Source organism: Dermacentor silvarum, chromosome 10 (assembly GCF_013339745.2).
Source record: "Dermacentor silvarum isolate Dsil-2018 chromosome 10, BIME_Dsil_1.4, whole genome shotgun sequence".
Lineage (NCBI taxonomy): Eukaryota > Metazoa > Arthropoda > Arachnida > Ixodida > Ixodidae > Dermacentor > Dermacentor silvarum.
In genome coordinates, this window is record NC_051163.1 from 154,570,615 (window position 1) to 154,596,592 (window position 25,978).

The window sequence follows — 25,978 nt, forward strand, 5'->3', positions numbered from 1 at the left end:
GGTCGTTTCGTTAACTTGTTATGCACCAAAATTGACATAGTATGACAAGAGTGTATCACAAACATAATTGATAGGTCATGACATGAATATCATGACATGTGTGTCATGTAGGTGATGAAACAGCCGCCTACGTCTTGGTGCTATCATGGTCGTTTCGTTAACTTGTTATGCACCAAAATTGACATAGTATGACAAGAGTGTATCACAAACATAATTGATAGGTCATGACATGAATATCATGACATGTGTGTCATGTAGGTGATGAAACAGCCGCCTACGTCTTGGTGCTATCATGGTCGTTTCGTTAACTTGTTATGCACCAAAATTGACATAGTATGACAAGAGTGTATCACAAACATAATTGATAGGTCATGACATGAATATCATGACATGTGTGTCATGTAGGTGATGAAACAGCCGCCTACGCGTTGGTGCTGTCATGGTCGTTTCGTTAACTTGGTATGCACCAAAATTGACATAGTATGACAAGAGTGTATGAAGAACATAAATGATACGTCATGCAGGCCGTGAAACAGCGGCCGACGTCTTGGTGCTCTCGTGGTCGTTTCGTTAACTTGGTAGGCTCCCCCGGACACTGCTTCGCATAAGATCAAACACAACAAATGAGCCCTGAAATCAACCCGAGTCACGATTGCCACCGGTTAGGGAGCCTACATACAAAAAATTCACCGCATATCCACGAAGTGAATGATGATGAGCGGGCGAAGCACCGGGGGATCTTTCGGGTAAACCACAGCTACGAGAGCGCGCGTCGGGAACGAACGCCTTTATGCACTGCAGCGCCCCTATAGTATAGTGCCTAGAATATACTGACAGTATATTCTAGGCACTATACCTATAGCTACGGACGAGAGAGAAAAACTCCGGAAGCGTTCTCCGGAAGTGGAAGCGGAAGTCGGCTTCGGGTTCCGGCTTCCAGAAGCCGGAGCTTGGTGTACTTATACTATATATATATATATATATATATATATATATATATATATATATATACATAAGCGTATACATACATACATAGTGGTCTCCATGCCAACCAGAGCTACGGACTACAAGGGACAAGGCTCGGCCCTAAGGTGCTTCGCCCCTTAAACGGCGCTTGCATGTAGGCTCCCTACCACCGGTGGTACGGTGGCTAGAACTTCTAGACACCGTACCGGTGGCCTTGCCCTGGCCACCTACCGAAGGCATTCGCATAACATCGATTCCAACAGAGCGTGGGATCTGCCAGCTTTTTATTTTTGTCACGCTCTGATGTGCCCACGTTGGCACACGACCTATTATAAATTTCTGTAATTTAGTATTGCACCAATGCGCACACGAAACCTGCATACCTATTTCATGTGCTATAGTTGACTCTTCGTTTTATTTTAACACATCAAACTTTGTTTTTTCTATTGCATGTCGGGCGAAACATATAAAGCGACAAGTTATAAGGCGCGGTGGCGTGCTCGTGGTAGTATTACATCACGCGAAGAATGTGAACTGCTTTAAGCATTAGCGTTGCCTTCAACTTGCACTTAATATCAGCGCCTCAGGCGCTGGTATTATATAAAACGTGTTTTCCGAAGTGTGCTGTACTAACGACTGTGCTTAGTAGTCTGTTTAATTAAAACGTAGACGTGCCGTGTACTGCGCTCAGACACACTATATGTATCTGGCTCCTGAAGCCAAAGTTTATTAAAAAGAAGTGAATTAGGTTCACGTCACCAAAGGTTGCCATAAACGTGGTCTGTTGGCTGGTCTTTTGCATTTTGAGTGCCACATCTTGTAATTTGTCGGAAAGTTTAACCCGCCAATTCGGCTGACGGTGGCAAGTACCTTCACAAAGGACGTCACCACCCTAAAACAGCGCTTGTATGTAGGCTCCCTAGATAAGGTGCTAAAGAGCGATAAGGGCTACAATGGTCGTATCAATTCTGATAAGGTTGATAAGGACCGATAAGGGTTTGTAAGGGTCGGATCAAGTCAGGTAAGGTTGATAAAGGCCGATAAGGGTCGCGTCATGTCGGATAAGGCTATAAGGACAGACAAGGGTTGATAAGGGTGTGATCGATTCCAATAAGATTTAAAACGACCGGTAAGGTTGAAAAGGGTTGGATCATATCCGATAAGCTTGATAAGGACAGATAAGGTTGATAAGGGTCAGATTGATTCTGGTAAGAGCGATAACGACTGATAAAGGTTGACAAGGGTTGATAAAAATTGAATCGAGTTCGATAAGGCTCATAATTACCGATAAGAATTGATAAGGGTTTATACTGGTCTGAACAGAGCCCGGCTGTTTTTTAAGGAAACGAATGAAAGAATTGAACAGATTGTAGATAGCACGGAACTAATTCTGGAAAAGTCAGATATCGCTGAGAGATTGGGTCGATATTTCCACTCAGTGTTCTGTACGGACCAGGATGACAGACAAAGAATATGAATCGGTTCCTACATTGACACTTCAGGCAGATAATAATGTTAACCGAGAAGGCATAACCGATCAGCTGCTCCTCTTGGACACGACAAAGTCATGTGATCCTGAGGGTATACCGAATGAATTTCTGCGATGATTCGCGGAGTGGTTGTCGTATTACCTAGTAATTATATTTCAGAAGTCTTTAAAATGTCACTCGTTACCTCAAGATTGGCGTAACGCAATTGTTGTGCCAATTTTTAAAGGCGGCAATAGAACAATGTTGAACAATTATAGGCCTGTGTCTCTCACGTCGGTATGTTGTAAAATATTTGAGCATATAGTGGCAAAAAATATTCGACAAATTTTGGAACAAAGTGAATTATTATGTCCCTTTCAGCACGGATTCCGCAGTGGCCTTTCAACTGTAACGCAGTTGATCGAAACCATTCATGATTTCTGTGTTACTATAGATGCCTGTGTGAAAGTCGTGTTATATGCATAAACTTTGCGAAGGCATTTTGACAAAGTTTCACACCGTAAACTGCTTTTGAAGCCTCGCAATGTCGGTCTTAGTGCGGATGTTCTCGATTGGATAGGAGCGTATTTAAATGATCGCCAACAAGCAGTCAGAGTGGCAGATACTATGTAGGGAAATCGTGAGGTGTATTCGGGTGTGCCGCAGCGTTCCGTACTAGGGCCACTACTTTTCCTGCCATGCATTGATGATATCTCAGCGGTTGTCCAATCACCTGTAAAAATTAGCTTTTTGCAGATTATTGCCTAATTTATTGTCCGGTAACATGCAGGAAAGATCAATTTGAAATCAACCAGTGCCTTCAAGTCTTAAGCTCATGGTGTCAAAACTGGAGTATGGAAATTAATTAAAAAAAAACCACTTACACACACATAACAAAAATAAAGGAAGTGCTCTCGTTCACAAATAACATTGCTGATAACGTACTGGTAAAAGTATGTAGTTTCAAATATTTGGGCATAACCATAACAGATAAATTGAACTGGCGTCCCCATGTTGAAAATATTTTCAATCAACATATCAGAAGTTGTGCTTCCTGCGAAAGAAGTGGAGCCAGGCGACGAAAGAAGTCAAGCTGATTGCACACAAGACACAAGATTGCACACATATATCCGTCCGAGCCTAGAATACGGTGGTGATGTGTGGAGCCCCCATCAAAAGGTTTTAAAATATAAACTAGAACGAATCCAGAGAATGTCAGTTCGCTTTATCTTGATCTAAATATCGACGAAGTGACTCGGTAACTGAAATGTAAAAATTATGTAACTTGGAACCACTGGAATCAAGGAGGGAGAAGCAGCGATCGAAAGTGCTTTTTCAAATACTACACGCAGAGGTGAAAATAAACAAGGATGATTATCTAACGCACTTTCACACAAGGTTCCCACGAAGAACACGCGAAATACGCTGGTTTTGTTGCTAGGCGAAACAATTCCACCTTTCACCCTGAAAAACATTTCGACCATTTACTATAGCTCTGATCTTCAGGACCAACTTTGGGCCATCCAGCAAGCCCGGGAAGCTACCGAGAGACAGGTTCTCTCTGCTGCCCCCGGCGCGGCCTAGACCCAGGCCATCAATTTGCCGGATATTTATTAAAGTTGTCTCACTCACTCAGTGGTCATATCTACTGTATCTATAGCAGTCTTTTATTTTGTTTCGATTTTCATCATACCTTTGTATTTATTCTTACAGCTTGCTCACAGAAATGACAGCGACACAAGAAGTTTGGAAAATTTGCAACTTTATTAAAACGAATGAGTCGACAAGGTGAAATCGAGTACGTAATAGATAATAAAAGAAGCACAATAAAAAGATCCCTGGGTCGTATTTTTTATCTTCTTGCGGCAAAGACAAGAAACGCAGACAGAATAAAATAAAATAAAATAAAACGTAAGATATCCCGCCTGGTGAGCAAGTCGGGCATGTTCTGGTAGCAAACTACGCTGAGCACAGGGCACACAACACGATGATCTCATATCTTTCTATTTCCTGGTGTCTGTCACAAGGAAGGGAGAACTCAAGCACAAGCAACGTTTGCAAATTAAGGAGCCAGTAGTGAGTGCATTACGGGGACATCGAGTACCGACACTATAGCTAAGGGGACCTAGCAGGTACCAACGGAGCTACGCGGTCTCCTTTCGTTCGGAGTGCCGTGTTTAGCGCAATTCGCTCCCAAAAGGCTTGAGCGTTTCGATCAGTTGGTTTTGGAGCGGTTCCACACCGAGCGCCCCAGCCCGTGGTGACGGGTGTGGTGGGCGCTCAGCAGGCGCCCGTTCAGAAACTCCGCGGGGCACAGGCCGCACGGCAGCGTGCGCACGCCCGTGTGCTGCCGCAGATGCCACTCGAGCTCGCGCTTGCGCGCGAACAACTTGTCGCACTCGTCACATCGGTAGGACAGCTCGGACGCGTGCTCCATGGCGTGGTGCACCTCCACGCTCCTGGTTGGTGTGGGCTTTTCGCACACGCCGCAATGGCTCTCGCTGGCCGGCTTCGGCTGCGGCTTCGGCTGCTTCCCGTTGCGTGCCTGTTCGCCTGCGACGCGTCAGAAGAGAAGGAAGCCGTTTTACGGACAGGCACCGATGAATCAGCGGTGTGGATGATAGGTGTACGTGGTAAGCAGGTGTAGGTGATAGTTTAAGTATGTGTGTGGTTTCCGATAAAAGTAGTTTGCTAGTCAGCGCTGTCCTGTATTTTTTTTCTTACTTGCGTCTTCGTCGTTTGCGCTTCCCCACCAAGACGTAATTATGATGTCGTGCTGCGGAGCACGAGGTCCCGAGTTCGATATCCGGCCCCGTTGCGATGGGTACTGGGTGCAAGAGCGACGACAGTTATGGTGAGCCTGCGGATGGCAAAGTCGATACAGGTGTCTGCTTGTCGTAATTTGAATATCGTGGTCTCAGCGAACTGCAATGGCTTCCACTCGAATAATGAAGACCTTTTTCAATAAGTTGGAGGGTTTGTCGGTCAATTAGCCACTTCCATTTGGATCAACGTAACATCAGGTTACGCAGAGTGTTGGAACGGTTACCTAAAATTGCTGAAGTTATTACTGGCGAGATAATCAACTACTTAGGTTTTTCTTCTTTAGCTGCACACTACGACGGAATATATCACGTAATCACCGACAGGCTTGCAACTTCACTACTCAAAATTTAATTTAGCTTCAGGGCCCATACTGCGATCGTGAAGTGGAACTGAGCTAAGATTCAACAGACGATAAATTACCGGGGTATATGTTCCAAAGCCACAATATCGGCAAAACATGCTGTAAAAGGGTACTCCGGATTATTTTGATCGCGTGGCTGGTCATTTAAGTTGAGAAAGTCTCAACGTGACTGTCAACCAACTGGCCCGATTGTCCATCCTGATAGGTTATTTAACGTGCAACCCTACTCCAGGGGCCATATTCTGAAATGTCCCACTCGGCGATAATTCGCCCAGGTGACAAATTCACCTCCAGGCGCGCTTATTGGCTGTTTTAGCAAAATTGGATGAGCTGAATGGCTGGTTGAGCCCGACGTCATTCACTTTTTCTCAATCAGCCAATCAGCGTGCGCCTAAAGGAGGAATTGTCGCCCAGGCGAACTATCGCCAAAGTGGAACGCTGCAGAATACGGCCCCAGTACTAGCGTCGTACTGGGGCCATCACACAAAGAGCGATAAAACGAAAAATGTTAGGCTTAACGTTAAGAGACAGGAAGAGAGCGGCGTGGATCAGAGAGCAAACAGGAATAGCCGATATTCTTGTTGACATTAGGAGAAAAAGATGGAGCTGGACAGGCCATGCAATGCGAAGGGTATATAACTAGTGGACCATTAGAGTTACACAATGGGTTCCTAGGAAAGGGAAGGGCGGTCAAGGACGGTAGAAAATTAGATGGTGTGATGAAATTAGGAAATGTGCAGGCGCAACTTGGAATCCGCTAGCTCAAGACAAGGGTAATTGGAGATCCTCGCAGAGGCCTGCATCCCGCTGTGGACATAAAAATGAGCTGCTGCTGCTGATGATGATTGTGCCAGTCCTCAATAGGAAATACAAAGGCAATATATCCCCAATGCCTTGAGGCGACTTTACACCGCTTCATCACATAGGAGATTACGCTACTAAGGCTAGAGAGACTTCTCTCATCGTTTGCACCCGCGTCGAAAAATATATTGCGTCACATATGAAACAAAGATATAGGCACGAGTCAAGTCAGCCAGAACAGTGGAGCCGCCGTGGCATCGAGGAAGCGTGTCTCGTCGCGCACTCCGGAAGCCCGGCTTTATTACCTCCCAGATCGAAATTTACCGAATTTTCATTTCCAAGAGCGATTGATTTACTTTGTGTACAGGAACCTCCCTGAGAAATTTGATTTTGATCCGAGCATTTCTTTACGTGTTTTTACTCTTTGCGCCGTCGGCCATTTTTGGTGGGAGTTTCCGGTCACACCGATGGATTTTCATGTAATAGGGTATGCAACGATTTCGCATCAAAAATATCTAACTTAAGCAAGCCCGTCCGGCTCCGGCAGTTGCGATAAGGCGCACCATTCACCTGCTAAAATGTATGGACTGCATGAAAGATACCGTGTTTACAGCGACGTTATGCAGGTCAAGTGAGAGCAGCGAACTCATCTCATTCATGTGAGAGCAGCCGATTATTGTAGTGGCCGCATGCTTGCGAAGTCATGTTGTCTTACTTACGCTTCCAAGACCACCAATTCTGGTAGCTCTTCTTCTGCAGGCGCTTCCGGGCGTAGCCCACGGCCGTCTCGATGTCACGATGGCGTGCGGCCTGGCTCGCGCTCAGCTGTTCTGGAGGGAGCGACGACGCTCTGGCATCTAGTTCTCTTTTCACGAGGAGCATCTGCGCAATGAGCAGAACCAGCTTGTCCTCTGAAAGATGCTAACGTGGAAGCACAACGTTTTGGGGGTAAACCCATCGTAACAGATACTGCAGGGGACTCCGCGTGACACTATCAAAGTGAGAACTTGGGGAGTCAGAGGAAACAAATGCACGCACTGACTGAAAACATTGGAAATATTCAAAACCAAGATTTCGGACATTGCCTCGACTAAAACTTTAGCCTCGACATGTCCGGATCGCTATCTCCTACGTGGCGTTCTCGAGGAGCTGCGAACCTGCTCGCAGGCGCGACGTAGTACTGTGCAGTCAGAAAACACACCAGAACACCGGCGTTTCGGGCGCACTTGTGCGTTTCAGTGATGGTACTTTTACTGCACACAATATAAGCTCAGTGAGTGGGAGACCGCCGCAGCACCGGCTCTGAAACTCGTGTGTACTAATTGCGGAGATCGGGTGCCTGCTCTGTCTTCGTCGTAACATTTTATTTACATCGCGGCACCCGTTAACGGCGCTGAAACTCTCATTTCGCGAATATCGTTCGTCGCCCTGGTTCACCGTGACTGACAGTTTGTTTTTGACACGTTCGCCGAATATTATCGCTTATCCCTGGAAAAAGTAAGAGGCAAGTCGAGGTGCGTTCGGCACAGCGGAAGTGGATAAATGTAAAGTTTCAGCGATATTGCTCTAACCGAAGTACTGGTTTGACTATTGCGAACCGAGTAACCTAACAGCATACTCTGAAAATCTCGCTCCAATACTCGCCGATCCGACAACTGATACATCAAAGACGTTGAAGATGCATAAGCGAGTTATCCCGTCTTGTTTGCTGGCTCAAGACCTCACTCAAACGCAGCAGCCACGCCGCGTTCGAGCGCGTTCCTGGCTGCGTGCTTCCAGTGACGACAACCCACGCAGCGTTGCAACCGAACGCGGCTAAGTAAAACCAACGCCGCCTCACTAATTCCTAGCTGTCCTCCAAAGTATACCCCGTAAAACTTGACCCGAGAAGAAAAAAAAAATTAGTGATTACTGGCTAGAAAAGTAGCCGAGCGAATAAGTCAGTGTATATTCGAATGTGGCAAGGCAAGTTTTACTTCAAAATTATTGCAAATGCGTTTCAAAGAAAACATTTGGGACTCTGGCTGTTCTTTGATTGATCTGGTACGAAACTATCCGCATGCCATCCTTCATCAGCGCACGAAAGCGACTGTGGAATGAATACCCATTAAAAATGGCCTAACCGTTTTGGTGTAAAACTTACGCAGCCTTACAATTGAATTTTTTTTAGCAATGCTGCGTGAACTTCCCCTTTCTCTATCTGCACGTGCTCGCTAATTACCCGTCAAGAACGCTGCACAGTGTCAAAGAAACAAACTCCGAGCAAGACTGAGTACGATTAGCGCGGGGGGGAGGAGGGGGGGGGGGGAAGAATTACGCCTTAAAGAATTCATGCTGCACTGAAAAATACGTAAAAACAAAATAAAGGCTAGCTGCCCATGCCAACAACGACTGAATGCCCTTTAATTTATTACGGTATAACTCGACAGTCTTTATTGAGAGTGCACATCATTTCTGAGAAGCTCTGCATAGGCGGCTTCAGTTTCGCGTGTCTAGCGTGTGCGACCTGTCATCGTCGCAAGGTCGTGACCCCACTGCAATGGTGGTACAGGGCGAGGCGATCACAGTTACGTAATTCCCGCCCTTTCTCATCGTAGCATGTAAAATGCTTAAGTTAGCGTTAGTGCGAGACGCACGCATTTGCAAACGCGTTTGCATGAGCAATGCTGTACGGAGGTTTGCCGCTAGCAAAGCGGCAGTGGGTGTTATTGACGCTGTACTGTAAACCATCGACAGGTTAGGACGTACATAGAGCTTTATCAACACGCGAGATGGCTGCATTGCATATCCAGTAGAAGAGAAAGACGAGAACACCGAGTGTTGAAAGGAAGTTATAGCGTACATATGGCAGACAGTTTGCGCTCTTGCGTTCAACTTCTGGTGGCTCATGGCCCTTGGGCCAATAAACATTTTCGCAAACGTTAAAGCGATTAGCTCCCCCAAGCAAACATGCACGACCGCCACACATCTTCGGGGTTCCATCCTGGCACGCCGTTAAACAGAATCAAAGATGCCGTAAAATTGCACATCATGACTTGAATGCCTTAAAACCAGCGTGAGTACATTGGGATATATACGTAAATGCATACCTTTAGCATATCGCTTGCTTGCATCGCTTCAGTTCTGTACGGCGTCGACGTGCTTCGCTGAAAACGTCGCGGGTGAAAAAGATGCCGCCGACTCCGTGGGGCCTTCTCCGCACCGGCGAAGCGCAGCGTCTGAAAACTGGCCAGCGGCGGTGCGGCTTGACGTGAGAGAGGCGCGAGCTGCGTCGTGTCGGCGTCTCGTGCACCGGGTCTGCTTGCATGCGTGCGCCGACACGTAGAACCACAGACGCTGCAGCGCGTTCCTCGATGTGTTCGAATGCCCATGCACGAATAATACACTGTTGGTAAAGCCAGGCAGGTGCTTGGTTAGGAATGACTGAGGTGAATCGTATGCAGCTCTGTTCTTATTACGCCAGCATCGTTTAGGGCTGAGCTGTTCCTTTCATCAGCGAATGGCTAAGCTCATGTTTGTGCGTTCATGCTCTGAGCTGAACGAGTGGCGCGCTATTTACGGCGTTCGGCGGCACATAGCGCATGTTAGGACCACCACTTTCCTGCTTCACTAAAAAAAAAAAAAAATGTAGGAGTCTCACCCGAAAGGCGAACCATCAATTGCGATAGCAAATTAGTAGAGAGCTATACGGAGTAAGGATAGTAATTTTATCAGCTGTATAAACTTGGACATGCAGCAGCACCAGCAACGCGCAGAACTGTTGTCGACGCCGTCGGCGTTTTGCCTGCGTTCGCACCGAACGCGCGTGGCGTTGGTGACTGTTGCCGGTGCCTCTGGGGGTGGCTCGGAGGTTTCCGACGAGATTAGAATGGGACGCTCGTCGAGCAGCGTCGGAAATCTTACCTACCTTCTCGCCTCGTAACGTTTTTATATAAATACGCATTTGGTGCCGCAGCTAAACGTCGCCTCCCCTCCCTCCCGTCCCCCCACGGCATTTCGCGCCGCGGCAGAAGTCACGCTTGCTCTCTATATATGGTGATTGTAACGGAGGAAAGAGACGCAGCCTTTCAGGGAGCACGGCGCAGAACGCGCGTTTGCTCTCTGACGTGCGTTCGCTCCCCGTGAAAGCGCGCGTCCCTCGCGCCCTTTCACTCGCACATACAGCGTCCGGAGCGCGGCGACGATTTCATCGCCACTGACGTCATACGGAACCTCACGGCAACGGTGACGGCGACGACGATGCCGACGGCAGAAATCCGCTTTGGACTGTCCATATAATTGCTATCGCAATAAAATAAATAAAACATAAAAGTAATGCGTGTATGTCGACTCACGAAGGAAAACTGCCGCTGAAGCGTGACGCTGACAAGCTGAGTGTTTTACTGACCTGGATAAACTCCCACGCTTGTAGAAGGCGAATATATATCTCAAGCATATGAATGTGTTGTACCACTTAGTCTGTTTTGTCGCGCAGCACAGACATATAAGCCGTAAATGAGTTGATAAGGGTGACAAGGAATGGTGAGGGGTTATATGGGTCTGATCGCTGTTGATTATGATTCGACACGGAGGGATATGGTTAGGCAGCCTACACAAAAGCGCTGTTTTAGGGTGGTGACAACACCAAAAATTTGGCCGCTATTTACCGCCAAATTGGTTTAGTAGCCATTTTGATTTCCAATCTCGCTAGAAATCGCGGCGCATTCGCGATTTTTTTTTAAAGCGAAGCATTCCTTGGAGAACATTTGCCACTTTGACAGTATCTGTATATCTAGCCGCCTAAGTCATGGTGCTCTCATGGTCGTTTCCTTAACTTGGTATGTACCAAAATTGGCATAGTATGACAAAAGAGTATGACGAACATAAATGATAGGTCATGACATGAATGCCATGATATGCGTGTCGTGTAGGTCATGAAACAGCCGCCTGCGTCTTGGTGTCCTCATGGACGTTTCGTTAACTTGGTAGGCTCCCCGCACACTGCGTAGCATAGCATCGATTCCCACAGGGCGTGGGATTGGCCGGCTTTCTTTCTTTTTGTCACGCTCTGATGTGCCCATGTTGGCAGTTGATCTATTAAATTTCTGTAAGTTAGTTTTGCTCGAATGTATACATGAAACCTGCATACCTATTTAATATACTAGTTGCTTCTTCCTTTTATTTTAACTCATCAAACTTTTTTTTCTATTGCTAATCGTGCGGCACCTATAAAGCGACAATTATAAGGCGTGGTGGCGTGCTCGTGGTACTATTATCGCATGCGAAGAATGTGAACTCCATTAAGCATTGTCGTTATCTTCAACGTGTACTTAATATCTGTGCCTCAGGCACTCGTATTATATAAAGGGTGTTTTTCGAAGTGTGCTGTACTAACGACTGTGCTTACTAGTCTAACTAAAACGTAGACGTGCCGTGTATTGCGCTCAGACACGCTATATATCTCTGGCTGCTGAGGCCAAAGTTAATTTTAAGAAACTGAATTAGGTTCACGTCACCAAGGGTTACGGGAAACGTGGTCTGTGGGCTCGTCTTTCGCATTTTGAGTCCCACATGTTATAATTTGTCAGAAAGTTTAACCCACCAATTCAGCTGGCGGCGGCAAGTACCCTTACGAAGGATGTCACCACCCTAAAACAGCGCTTGCATGTAGGCCCCCTAGATAAGGTACTAAACAGTGATAAGGGATATAATGGTCGGATCAATTCTGATGAGGTTGATAAGGACCGATGAAGGTTTGTAAGGGTCCGATCAAGACCGATAAGGTTGATCAAGTCAAGTCGATCAAGTCCGAGAAGGAGTTCGGCAGCGGTGTGTTCCTTGGACGCAGCTAAACCCCTCTCTTGCATATTGGCAGCGGATCGCGTGCGTGCAGTGCTACTAATACGAAGCAGCCCATCTACGAAGATACCTCGTGGTCACCGGCCAAGGGGGAGGAAACCACAGGCATCGTTTGCACCATTGAGCCTGCGCCTACCGTCGCCTGCCGATAAAAAGGACTCGGCGTGCCTTTGTCGAGCTCAGTTCGGCAGCGGTGTGTTCCTTGGACGCAGCTAAACCCGTCTCTTGCATATTTGCAGGTGAGAATACTGTTCTTTTCGTATTGCCTGCTTCTAAAACACCGCTGCCGAACACAGCCTTTGAGTTTTTTTACCTGTGGGTTGTACATTGTGAACCATGTCTAAAGAAAGCAAAGAAATTGCGAAACAATTCGAGGAATTCCGCAGGGAACTTCGCCTTGAAATTCGTTCTCTTAAGGAGAGCGTAAAGTATTGTTCGGACACAAGTGACAGCGTTTCTGAAATTCAGAGAGATATTAAGGAGCTCCAGCTTGACATGAAGAAGCTCGTGGAAAAAAATGTACAGCTTGAGCACGAAAACCAGGGACTGCGGGATAGGATTGACGAACTTGAACAGTATCAGAGGTTGAACAACATTGAGGTCAAGGGTTTGCCTGACGGTTGTAATGCAACTGCAGCTATCAAGGCTATTGGCATGAAATTGGGCGAAACCATTGATGACTTGGATGTTGATGTTTGTCACATGGTAGAAACATCGAAAGGTCGAGGAAAGAATCTCATTGTTCGGTTTACGCGCCGTTCCAAACGCAACGCTATTCTGGCTAAAGCCAGGAAGGCTCGACTGACTACTCAGTCCCTCGAATACGCAGGCCAATCAAGACCCATTTTTGTAAACGAGCACCTAACACGCAAAAACAAGCAACTGCTTGGCGCTGCCATTTCTCGTAAGAAAGTTGTTGGCTGGAAACATGTCTGGAGCAGCAATGGCAGAGTGCTTGCGCGTCGAGGGGATTCGACACCTGTTCGGCACATCGTATCGCTGGCAGATGTAGATCGCATGACTGCCTCAAGTCCGACTGCAGGGCCTGAGACTGAGCAGTTCCACGCATGAGCGGCTGCTTAGAGCCAAAGTTTCTGAATTTTCGCTCTGTGATGCCTACACTGGGGTCCGTTGACTACATGAATCCTGAGCAGATAAAAGGTTACATCGGTTCTCAGTTCCATCTTCCGGTCCCGTTAAATGCTTTCATATCAATTCTCGTTCAATGTGCAACAAATATGATGAGCTTACTGTACTGGTAAATCGCTTCGGCTTTTGCTTTGATGTGATAATGATATCTGAGACATGGTATGCAGATGACAGTGTTTTCACATTACCAATGTATCAGACGTATTTTGTTAACCGTCCAAGTGGACGTAGAGGCGGTGGTGTCTCGGTGCTTGTACGTTCGGATCTCGAATGCCACTTGATTCCTGAGTTTTCTTTTATTTCTGATAATTGCGAAGTGCTCTCTCTCCGTTCCAACCGAACCGTATTTTCTGTTGTCTACCGCCCTCCAAATGGTGTTGCATCGGAGTTTATAAATTGTTTAGATAGTCTTCTTCAGTATGTCAATGAAAATAATTACACTATGTTTTGTGGTGGAGACTTTAACATTGATATATTGGGTGATAGTGCACTGCGATTTGACTTTGATGTCACGGTGTCTTCTAATGCATGTGCACATGTGATTACTTTGCCAACTCGCGTTACACAACAGTCGGCGACACTTCTTGATACATTTATAACGAACGTCGAATTATCAATGACAAAATCTGGTGTTGTTTGCTGTGACCTCAGCGATCATATGGGAATATTTTTGTGTGCGCTGAAGCAAACGAGTAAACGTCCAATACAGTGCGCTCGATACTATCAGTCAATAACAGATAACAGCCTTGAATCGTTTCGTGCTGCTATACGGAATGCGTCATGGGATGACGTATACTGCGCAGTAGAAGCGGATACTGCATATGAAACATTTATTAATAATTTTAAAGCATTATACTCTGAGCATTTCCCAATGAAGAGGGCATCACGACGAAAGAAAACTCGGAAGCCCTGGATAAGCCCTTTTTTGCTTCATCGCATCAGTGTTAAAGACCAGCTTTATAAAAGATTTATCAAAACTAGAGACCTTTCAACGCTATCGGAATACAAGGCGTATAGAAATAAATTGAACAAGGATATTAGAGCTGCTAAGACGCAGTATTATGCGGACATTTTTCAGCGCAGCAGTGGCCGTAGCGACGCCCTCTGGCGGCAGCTATCCACTCTTCTACATCCTGGATGTAAAAGTGACATACCTGATAAAATGATTTGCAATGGAACTGAAACGGGCGGTCCTTCACTTGCTAATTTTTTCAATAATTCTTTCCTTGCGCATTCCCAATCCATTGGTAGCATAGATGCATTGAAATTTATTTCGCCGAGTGGCCATGGAAGCGTTTTTCTTTCTCCTGTTGACAGCCAAGAAGTTGCCACCATATTTCGTAGCCTTAAAAACAGCACTTCGTTGGATGGGGACGACTTACAGATATTGCCTGTTAAACATGTTATCGACCTCATTGCAGCCCCGCTGACCCACATTTTTAACCTTTGCCTTACGACGTCCACTTTCCCTGTTCAAATGCAAGTCGCTAAGGTCATCCCGGTTTTCAAGAAAGGTGATAAGAATAACGTTGCTAACTATAGGCCGATATCGTTACTTCCTGTTTTTTCCAAGGGCTTGGGAAAAGCTATTTTAACACGTCTATCCAGTTTCATTGAACGACATAACGTTATGACGCCATTCCAACACGGTTTCAGGAAAAATAGGTCGACTGAAACTGCGTTGCTGGCGCAGAAAGAATTCATTCTTGGAAACTTTGAAGAAAGACGCCTAGTACTAGCCCTTTTTATTCACTTTAAGAAAGCCTTCGATAGTTTAAATCATAAAATACTTCTTGCCAAACTTGAAAGCTATGGGATTCGAGGACGTGCCGCTGAACTCGTGAACTCTTATTTGTCGCATCGACGTCAATACGTTAATGTTAATGGGTACTCATCAGAAACGCTAGGCCTTACGTCAGGTGTGCCGCAGGGAAGTATACTGGGGCCTTTTCTGTTTAATTTATATATTAACGACATTGTCAATATTGTCACGGCTCACTGGAGACAAGAGCGAAGAGCGGTATTTAATTGAGGCAATGAGGACAAAGCGCTCAGTTCAAAACTTCGTCTTCTCTAGCACCTCTCTTGCAAGCTCGAGGTCGTCGTCTTTGTCGTCAGCGTGGTTGGGCACAGATAGCGTCGCGGCATTTGCCCCCTCTATAAGGAGCATCGACCCGATGCTCGGCGGGTAGCACCCGGTGATCAGCAAACCAGAGAGTACCCATGTCATTCAGGAACATAAGGTTTCATGCGCACCACGTGCACAGTCTCAGGCAGGTTCATACGGCGCCTCGAGCAGGATGGGCTGTCAGGAACAACTTCATAGTTGACGTCGCTAAGGCGTCGTAGAACCTTGTATGGTCCGAAGTATCGGCGTAGAAGTTTCTCCGCGAGGCCCCGGCGGCGTACGGGAGTCCAAACCCAGACTCTTTCTCCGGGATGGTAGACGACGCATCGATGGTGTTGATTGTAACGTCGAGCATCTCGCTCTTGCTGGCCAGTTATGCGAACGCGCGCGAGCTGTCTTGCTTCTTCGGCGCGTGCTGTAAAATCTGCGGCGTCAGTCTCGGAATCACTGGAATCATGAGGCAGCATAGCATCCAGCATTGTAGTCACCTCTCGACCGTGGAGGAGACTGAATGGTGTCATTTTTGTTGTTTCTTGCCGAGCCGTGTTATAAGCGAACGTGACGTAGGGTAATATTTGGTCCCAGTTCTTGTGGTCCACATCGACATACATGCACAGCATGTCTGCGAGAGTCTTGTTGAGGCGCTCCGTAAGTCCATTGCTTTGCGGGTGATAGGCTGTCGTCCTTCTATGTGCCGTGCCACTGAGCGTTAGTACAGTTCGCAAAAGTTCAGCCGTGAACGTGGTTCCCCTGTCAGTTACGATGACCGCTGGAGCACCGTGCCTCAGGACGACGTTTTCAATGAAGAACTGTGCGGCCTCGGCTGCTGTGCTGCTCGGAAGTGCCTTGGTTTCTGCATATCGCGTAAGGTAGTCTGTCGCAACTATGATCCACTTATTTCTGGCGGCAGATATCGGGAATGGGCCCAAAAGGTCCATCCCAATTTGTGCAAACGGCGTTTCCGGCACTGGAACAGGATGTAATAGTCCGGCAGGTTTCGCAGGTGGTACTTTTCGTCGCTGGCAGTCAAGGCACGTTCGAACGTAGTGCTTCACCTGTGCTGCAAGCCGTGGCCAATAGTACTTCTCTTTGATCCTCGCTAATGTTCTTGTGTACCCGAGGTGGCCTGAGGTAGCTTCATCGTGACAGGCCTGCAATATTTCATTGCGGAGAGTTTTAGGGACGACTAGTAGATATCTGTTCCCTGTTGAAGAGAAGTTCTTTCTATAAAGAACACTGTTGCGTATGCAGAATGATGACAGGTCCCTTGAGAACAATCCAGGCTTGTTTGTGGTGCGGCCTTCTAAGAAATCAATTACAGAAGCGAGCTCCTGGTCCTCTTGTTGTTGTTGAGAGATGGTGGCCGCATCAACAACTCCTAAAAAGCCTATGGATTCTTCATCATCTCCACCTGACGACTCGATCGGCGATCTGGAAAGGCAGTCAGCATCTAAGTGCTGCCGTCCCGATTTATAGACCACTGTCATGTCGTACTCTTGAAGCCGTAGGCTCCAGCGTGCCAAACGTGCAGATGGATCTTTCATGTTGGTCAACCAACAGAGAGAATGGTGGTCACTTATGACTTGAAATGGGCGGCCGTATATGTACGGGCGGAACTTGGTAACTGCCCATACTACAGCCAAGCATTCCTTCTCTGTGGTGGAGTAGTTAGATTCGGCACGTGACAGTGTTCTACTCGCGTAAGCGATGACTCGCTCAGCGCCGTCTTGCTGCTGAACAAGGACGGCGCCTAGACCCACGTTGCTGGCGTCGGTGTGGATCATTGTGGGCGCATCCACGTCAAAGTGGGCAAGAACAGGTGGAGTTTGTAGACGGTGCTGCAACTCGTTAAATGCCGCCTCCTGCTCCTCGCCCCACACAAACGCGACATCTTCTCTGGTTAGGCAAGTCAGCGGTGAGGCGATGCGTGCAAAACCCGCAATAAATCGCCGGTAATATGCGCATAGGCCCAGGAAGCGTCTGACTGCCTTCTTGTCCGTAGGCCTTGAAAACTTTGCGACAGCTGCGATTTTCTCAGGATCAGGTCTGACACCTGTGTGGCTTACAACGTGACCCAAAAACTGCAGTTCTTCATAGCCAAAGTGACACTTTTCAGGTTTTAAAGTAAGCCCAGCGGACCGTATGGCTTGAAGAACTAACCGTAGCCGTCTGAGATGTTCATCAAATGTGGCAGAATAAACAATCACATCGTCTAGGTACACTAAGCAAGTCTTCCACTTAAGGTCAGAGAGAACGGTATCCATTAGCCTTTGGAACGTGGCTGGGGCGGAGCACAAACCAAAAGGGAGAACTTTGAATTCATAGAGCCCATCAGGCGTCACAAAAGCAGTCTTTTCGCGATCCCGTTCATCGACCTCTATTTGCCAGTACCCACTTTTTAAGTCCATTGACGAGAAGTACCGAGCATGCCGTAGCCTGTCGAGGGAATCGTCGATGCGTGGTAAGGGATACACGTCTTTTTCGTAATCCGATTGAGCTTGCGATAATCGATACAAAACCGCAGGCTACCATCCTTCTTCTTAACGAGTACCACGGGTGACGCCCAAGGACTTTTTGACGGCTGGATGACATCATCTTCTAGCATTTTCTTGACTTGCTGCTGTATTGCTTCACGCTCTTTCTCAGCCACGCGATACGGATGCTGCCGGATGGGTATTGCTGTTTCCTCCGTAATAATGCGGTGTTTCGTCAGTGGTGTTTGACGAACTCGGGACGTTGTAGAAAAGCAGTCCTTAAAATGGTCAAGCAGTTCCCTGAGACTTTGTTTCTGTTGCGGCGCTAAACCTGGGTCAACGTCGACGACGGGTGCATGTGGCATCGTATCGGTGGTTGATTCCTCTTTGACAGCAAAGCAGTATTGAACGTGGTCAATTTCGTCAAAGTATGCCACAGCGGTGCCTTTACTGATGTGCCGGCGTTCATTAGTAAAATTTGTCAGTAGTACCTCTGTGCAACCACCGATTAGGCTGACGATACCCCGAGCGATAGCAACACCTTGATGGAACAGAAGTGCAGTTAATTGTTCGGCTACACCGTCCTTGTCAAACTGTTCTCCGCAACTGACGGAGACAAGACTGCATGATAGTGGTGGTATGCAGACGTCGTCGTCGGTGACACGTAACGATGTACGTTGGCGCTCGTCGTCGTGGCTCGTGTCTATACTGTTCGATAAGGTTATCTCGCCATCCCGTATGTTAACCACGGCGCCGTACTCCCGCAAGAAGTCCATTCCAAGGATGAGTGATCTGCAGCACTCTTTTAAAATCATAAAAGAGGCGACAAAAGCTGTATTTCCTATCTGGAGTCGTGCAGTACATTTTCCTGTAGGTGTCATTATCTGGCCCCCGGCATTTCGAATATGAGGGCCCGTCCATTGCGTTTTGACTTTCTTAAGCCGGTCTGCCAACTGCTCACTCATTATCGAAAAGTCTGCGCCAGTATCAACCAAAGCCGTCACGTCGTGTCCATCAATCGTTAAGAGTAGGTCGGCACTCACAAATTCGTCGGTGTTCCGTTTCTCCGGGTTGCTCTGCTCCTTGCTCAGTAATGGGGGATTTTCGGCGGTTCGACGACTTGCAACCTTCCCCCCGGAGGTCGCTGATTTCAGTTTCCCCGCCGTGGGCTTGGAGAGCGGCCTCTTACCACGTCGGCGAAACTGCGACGGTCCGGCGAAGAATAGCGTAACGGAGACGGCGAGCGCGACCGGAGATTAGCTGAGCTGCCTTGTTCCCGAGTGATGCTGTCGTCGAAGCGTGCATTTCTCTCTGGAAACTGTCGCGGAGTAGCAGGTGACATTTCCTGGATGCCACCCTGGCGATGAGGGCAAAAACGATAAATGTGCCCTGGTTCGCCACAGTGAAAACACAATGGTCGGCGATCAGCAGTGCGCCATGCGTCGGTCCTGCGAAGCTGGGGTCGCCTGAAATGCTCTCTCTGTATCCAGGCAGCAGTAGGTGGCCGCTGGTGGTACTGCTGTACTGGCACGGTAGAAAGAGGGCGACGGACAGCGTCTGCGTAGCTATATGCACGGTGCTCGTAGCGTGGCTCGTAGCGTGGCTCGAAGCGTGGCTCGAAGCGCGGCTCGGGACACGGTTCAGGGAGTGGCTCAGGAGATGCAAATGCTTGCCGGATTTCTTGGCGGACAACTTCAGCGACCGAAGCAACAGTAAACTCCTTCGGTGTCGCAGTTTGCTTCGCAATCTCCTCGCGAACAATGTCTCTGATCAGCTGACGCAGCGAGGTCTCGTCGGTCACTGCCAGAACTGCGGCTCCTGCAGGTGCATCGTTAGTTAGGCGTTCGTTTTGCCGGCTACGCTGCTGGAGCGCCCGCTCAATTGCTGTGGCTTCCTTAATAAATTCTTCCACTGTTGTAGGCGGGTTTCGCACGAGACCAGCGAATAGCTGTTCTTTGACGCCGCGCATGAGATGGCTCAGCTTCTTCGAATCAGGCATGTTGGGATCCGCGCGGCGAAACAAACAAGACATGTCCTCGGCAAACATGGAGACACTTTCGTTGGGTTTCTGAATGCGCAACTCGAGAAGGCGTTGTGCATTATCTCGGCGATCAGTGCTTCCGAAGGTATCAATTAGCCGACGGCAAAATTCGTCCCACGTTGTCAAATGTGCCTCGCGGTTTTGAAACCACGTCCTTGCGCTACCGTCAAGAGCGAAGTACACATTGGAAAGCTTCTGGTCTGGACGCCACTGATTGACCCTAGCCACGCGTTCGTACTGGTCCAGCCAGTCTTCGGCGTCTTCATACGTGTCACCGCGGAAGCGTTTGGGGACTAGATTGTTCTGAACAGTCACCTGTGTTGTACTTGCAAGCGCCATTTCCTGAGTCGGTGCGGTCGCTGATAAACTTCCTTGCAAGGGACCGAATTCCGGGCACAGACCTTGCAGGCGGCGGCTTGCGCGGTGCACAGGTGTCTCGACGCGTGGATGATGTCTTGAAGGGCTGGATGCAGGGCTACTCGCCGGAGTCGTCCCAATCATTAGGCGAGGATGCGATACCCAGCACTTCCACCAGTGTCACGGCTCACTGGAGACAAGAGCGAAGAGCGGTATTTAATTGAGGCAATGAGGACAAAGCGCTCAGTTCAAAACTTCGTCTTCTCTAGCACCTCTCTTGCAAGCTCGAGGTCGTCGTCTTTGTCGTCAGCGTGGTTGGGCACAGATAGCGTCGCGGCAATATTCATAACTCATTTTATGTTATATATGCGGATGACACCAGTGTATTTTTCAGCGGTGAAAATCCCGACGAACTGATAAGAAAAGCTAACGAAATGCTTGCCGCACTGGAAGGCTGGTCGAAACTAAATGCACTAGAAATTAATGCAGCCAAAACGAAAGCGATCATTTTCCGCCCTAAGGGTAAAACTGTATCGTTTTGTGAATCTTTGACTTATAGCTCCTAAAACATAGAAATCGTAGCAGCATTTAAAACCCTTGGTGTTTGGTTTACGGAAAAGTTGCTGTGGGATGTGCATGTCAACCACGTGTGTTTAGCTGTCTCGCGTTTTGTTGGCCTCTTATACCGCAATAACTGTGTTCTTCCAACTAATATCAAATTGTTGCTTTTCAAATCATTGTTTATGTCTCAAGTGAATTATTGCCAACTTGTATGGGGCACTGGCACGCACACATCCTTAAAGAAGCTCTACGTCCTACAAAAGAAAGCTTTACGCATCATCTATAACTTAGCCAGAGATCACCCTTCTGCACAGCTCTTCCAAGCGGCCGATATCCCTACGGTTTTCAACACGTATAACTTACGCCTTGTTCTTAGATATAAATATGAAATAAAGAACAATATTCCAATGCTTGCAGATTTGGCAGAATTAGCTGAATATTCTTCTTCGTATCCCTTACGGCTCATGAGAAAGTACGAAACAAGAACACCGCGCACAAATTACGGGGCCCAGATGCTGAGAACAACTTTGCCCTCTGTGTTAAATCTGTTATCGCAAAATGACTTTGATATTTATTGTTGCAAGTCTGCACTTCAGGTGATGTCTAAAATGTCAGCCTTGAACTTATCTTTGATGTTTTTATTGCGTGTAGCTGTTGTGTTCTTTTTTTTTGCAACTATGTGCGAGAATAATGTACGCTTTTTGTGTGTTTATACTTATGTATGCCAGTTTTTTTTTGTATACCGTCACTGCATGCTGAACTGTAATCGGCTGGGAAGCCTAGTCAAGCTCACGAGAGCTTTTTCTTCCCATGCCCTCTACTTCCTGAAGTGAAGTGAAATAAATGAAATGAAATGAAATAAAGGCCTATAAGAGTCGTGTCATGTAGGGTAAGGTTTATAAGGGCACATAAGGGTTGATAAGGGTCGGATTGGCTTCTATAAGATTTAGAACGACCGATAAAGGTGGAAAAGGGTCGGGCCATATCCGATAAGGTTGATAAGGACAGAAAAGGGTTGATAAGGGCTAGATAGATTCTGGTAAGAGCGATACCGACTGATAAAGGTGGACAAGGGTCGATAAAGATTGAATCGAGTCCGATCAGGTTGATAATTGCCGATAAGGATTGATAAGGGTTTATACTGGTCGGAACAGAGCAAAAACAGATTACAAAGGCAATAAAGCATGCATTTAATTAACCAACTACTGCTCCGTCAATCGCGATAAACAACATACGTCGCGTCGTATACGCCGAAATGAGCATGTGGCACAATGATCATGCATACGTCGGCAACTCCAGTGGAGTTTCTGCCTAATTTTTTCTACGCAAGCGCCGCTTGCCGCCTCGCCTGTGGTGGCTTGGCGTTTTTTTTTTTTCTTTTTAGTTGCACTAGCACCGACTGACACTCTTGTTTATTGCGCAGCAAGTTGCGATTAGGGACCGACTTGCGGTTTGTCACAGAGGTGGGGAAAATTAAAAATAAATCATAAAAAAATAAAAACAGGCAGATATCGATCGTTCTACTTATGGTTTATGATAGATATGACATCGGAGCCCAGGTTCAGTACAGTAAAGAGCTAATTAAGTGCCATGAATAATTAGAAACAATTAAGGAATGTCTAGTTGCCGTACACCAAAGCCCACAATCGCACACTTTAGATACCCAACGCATCAATACAGGTTCTCGCGAAACTCCAACAACAAATTGACGTCATCAGTGACGTCACACTTAAAGCAGGGGTACCCGCTCATTTCTAATTAAGCTAACAACGAGCTAATGAGAGCTACACACACACTGACACAGAGTGAACGCCTGCCTAACACAGCAGAGGGGTGACGTCACTCCCTCCTCGCTTCTCCTCTCCCCGCGCGCACCTGCTCTGTCGCTCGTTGGCGCCGGCGCTCCTTAGATGCTCTCACGTTAGCGGCGGAGGGACGCGTAAGGTGCGCTTCGTGCGCCGTCCGCGAGGGGCTACGTATCAAGCCCTCCTCGCCCTCCTTCGCTCCCTCACCCACTCCTGTGTGCGTGGCGGTTTCCTGCCAGTTCTGTTCACTCACTCCTCCCAGTTCGGTTTCCCGCCCTACACCAGGGTGAACCAACGCCGAGGGGCGGGCGCCACTAGTCATGGAGGAAGAAAAATACTGGGAGGGAGTGTCACGTGATTCCACTAGCCTCGGCAAGCCAACTTCCTCTGAAGCCGCCCCACCCTCTCTCTGGGGCCTTGCGCGCGGTGCATTTTGGGTAGGAATAGGCCCACAAGGTTGCCTGACCATTCGCGATTGTTTGGTACGTGGTAAGTTTTAGTGGCGCCTGCTGTCACAGACTTGTAGACACTTATACGATTGGTTTTCTGCTATTGCGCGCGTCGTTCTGCGCTTCAAATGCGATTCCTTGAAACGTGGCGCGAGACTGCGGCGCCTGACTCATGAAGCCAGAAAATTTTCAAGGCGTCACTGGCGCTTACCACATCGGTTAGTCGCTTCAGACCCTAGTTGTACGCTCGCTTAATCACCTGAAAATTTTTGCGCGAGCAAAAGGCATCATTCTTTCCCTAAGACGGCCCCAAATGCAACGAATCGCCGTCGGAAGTGTGGCTTGGTTGCCTTCACACGTTTTTAGGGCGAAAGGCTTCTTCGTTTCCCTGAAACCGCCCTGAAACGCTACCAATCGTCCTTGAGATGGTCCTCCCGGATTAATTGTTGGGCGCAATGCCGGTTACCCGACGCCTTTGTTGGCAACAGCCTTGGCTCCTGTCTGCTGCTTAAGCGGCGAGCCGCGTGTTGATTCGGCGCGTTACCTGATTGACATAACACAGACTCGACTGCTTCACACGAGTTCCTTCACTAACCTCGGCACGCGTTTACCACTATGTGTGCATATTCCGAAACCTCCACAGCAGACGTAGCAGACGCAACCGAAGCGAGCCGAGCAAAATATACCGCTTGCCTATCACGCGAGGGCCTATTTCCAATCATCATATTACTCCAAATTTTTTATGACTAGGCTTCAAGATTGTCACGTGACGCTCCCTACTAGTTTTTTTCCTTCCTTCATGCCACTAGCAGACCCCTAAGTAAAGGATTAGGGTCCTTTCTCTTTTTTCTTTTTTTTATCGTGTGCGCTGCATGATTTTCTTTTGCGTGTCATGCACTGTTTGTGCGCAGTCTGTTTCTGCAGTTCCGGATGTTCGTGATAAAAACGGAGCCAAGCCAAAAATAATTAAGTCCAACTGCAACACAAAACACTACTCGCCTTGTTTTATTCACAGACGCACACATTACGGTTTCATACCTGTTTTCCAAATACACAAAACTGGACAAGGCGCATCCGTCTTTTATTGTTGAACACACAACTCATGACATCCAAATAAAACAAACAACAAATTAATTGGCAACGTTATTATTAAACTACATTGAAACTTTCCCAACAAAGAAAGTAGGCCATAGAAAGGTGTATATCCGGAGAAATGGAGGGTGGCCAACACTATCCTCATACCAAAACCAGGTAAACAGCTCACTCTAGACAACCTCCGTCCTATTTCGCTAACATCATGCCTAGGTAAGGCTATGGAACACGTTATTCTCAATCGACTCACGAAATACGTTGAACAAAACGAGATTCTACCGTACAACTTAATCGGCTTTCGCCCTGGGCTGTCGACTCAAACGCTAGGCTCCTGATCAAGCACCAGCTCGTACAGGCCAGCCCAGTGCACACGAGAGCGCTCTTGGGTTTGGACGTGGAAAAAGCCTTTGACCGCATATATCATAAGGCCATACTTGACGTTCTCTCTGCGATGGGGCTAGGCAAGAGATTATTAAACATGGTTAAGGCCTTTCTCGGAGATAGGTCTGCACACCTCATGTTGGGGGAGCTTAAGTCAGAGGCAAACAACTTGGGAAATAGGGGCACCCCGCAAGGAGCAGTACTCTCGCCCATGCTATTAAATTTAGCAATGTCTAGGGTTGCCAGAAATTTGTAGAAAATTGAGGATATACATTACGTGATACATGCTGACGACATAACCATATGGAGTGCCAAAGGTAACGTAGGACAGACGGAGACCAGATTACAGGAAAATGTGTATATTGTAGAGAATACACTGAAAGATATGGGGCTGAAATGTTCGGCAGTCAAATCGGAACTTTTGCTTTTGAAACATCGTAGAAGAGGTCGAAAACCAAGAGGTTACATCCCGACAGACGAGCCCAGAGTGAACTTACACACTCACGAAGGAACTATAATCAGGCTAGTCGAAGGAATCAAAGTTCTTGGATTCCACATAGAAGCGAATAATGCGAACTATAGAACAATACAGCATATCTCAAATAAAACCGATGAAGTCATTAGGCTAATAAGGAGAATTACCAATAGACACAGAGACCTGGGGGAAGACAGTGCTTTGAGGCTAGTTCATGCTTTTGCTCTCTGTCATTTCACCTATGTTGCTGGATTATTCAAATGGACGCAGGTAGAACTTAACAAACTTAACACGATGATTAGGAAGCTCATTAAAGCTACCCTAGGGATACCGATTAACACTGCAACCGAGAGATTGATGAGTCTAGGGGTGCACAACACAATAGAGGAAATTGCGGAGGCTCAGCAGCTAGCGCAACAGCAAAGATTGACAAAAACACGAGCCGGCAGGAATATACTACAGGCAATAGGGGCAGAGTGAAATAGGTCAAGGTGCCCACTCGAGGATGAAGTGGAGGTACGAGCTGAGATTAGGGATGTGATTAGAACCACCCCCTCCCCTCCCTAGAAACATGCATCCAGAGCACAATATCAAAAGGAGAAAGGCAAGAGCTAAAGCACTGTTGCGAGCGATATAACAGCAGAATCAACAGGCGGATTTCGTAGATGCTGCCTGGGCGAAAGGGGAAGAAGCATATACTGCCGTAGTAGCAAACATTCAAGGGAAGGTACAAGATGCCATCACTGTATTTACCAAAGATTCCATGGTGGCGGAGCAAGTGGCAATTGCTCTAGCCATCAGGAAC

General features: G+C 47.4%; 1 protein-coding gene across 1 annotated transcript; it reads right to left on the bottom strand.

Moving 5' to 3' along the window:
* Positions 1-4,220: 4,220 nt before the first annotated feature.
* On the bottom strand, positions 4,221-9,797 carry LOC125940552 (zinc finger protein 236-like). Its single transcript, XM_049656853.1, has 3 exons — positions 9,513-9,797; positions 7,143-7,305; positions 4,221-4,988 (listed from the first exon to the last, which is right to left on the bottom strand). The coding sequence occupies exons 1-3, from the start codon at positions 9,792-9,794 to the stop codon at positions 4,651-4,653; spliced, it is 783 nt and encodes a 260-aa protein (XP_049512810.1). The 5' UTR covers positions 9,795-9,797; the 3' UTR covers positions 4,221-4,650.
* Between the last annotated feature and the right edge of the window lie 16,181 nt (positions 9,798-25,978).

Bases quoted from the DNA above. Each gene is read 5' to 3' on its own strand.
- LOC125940552 (XM_049656853.1), bottom strand. From the start codon at position 9,794: ATGGGCATTCGAACACATCGAGGAACGCGCTGCAGCGTCTGTGGTTCT. The intron at 7,306-9,512 runs GTATGCATTTAC...CTCATTGCGCAG, and splicing joins AAGCAAGCGATATGCTAAAG to ATGCTCCTCGTGAAAAGAGA. The intron at 4,989-7,142 runs GTAAGTAAGACA...GACGCGTCGCAG, and splicing joins GAATTGGTGGTCTTGGAAGC to GCGAACAGGCACGCAACGGG.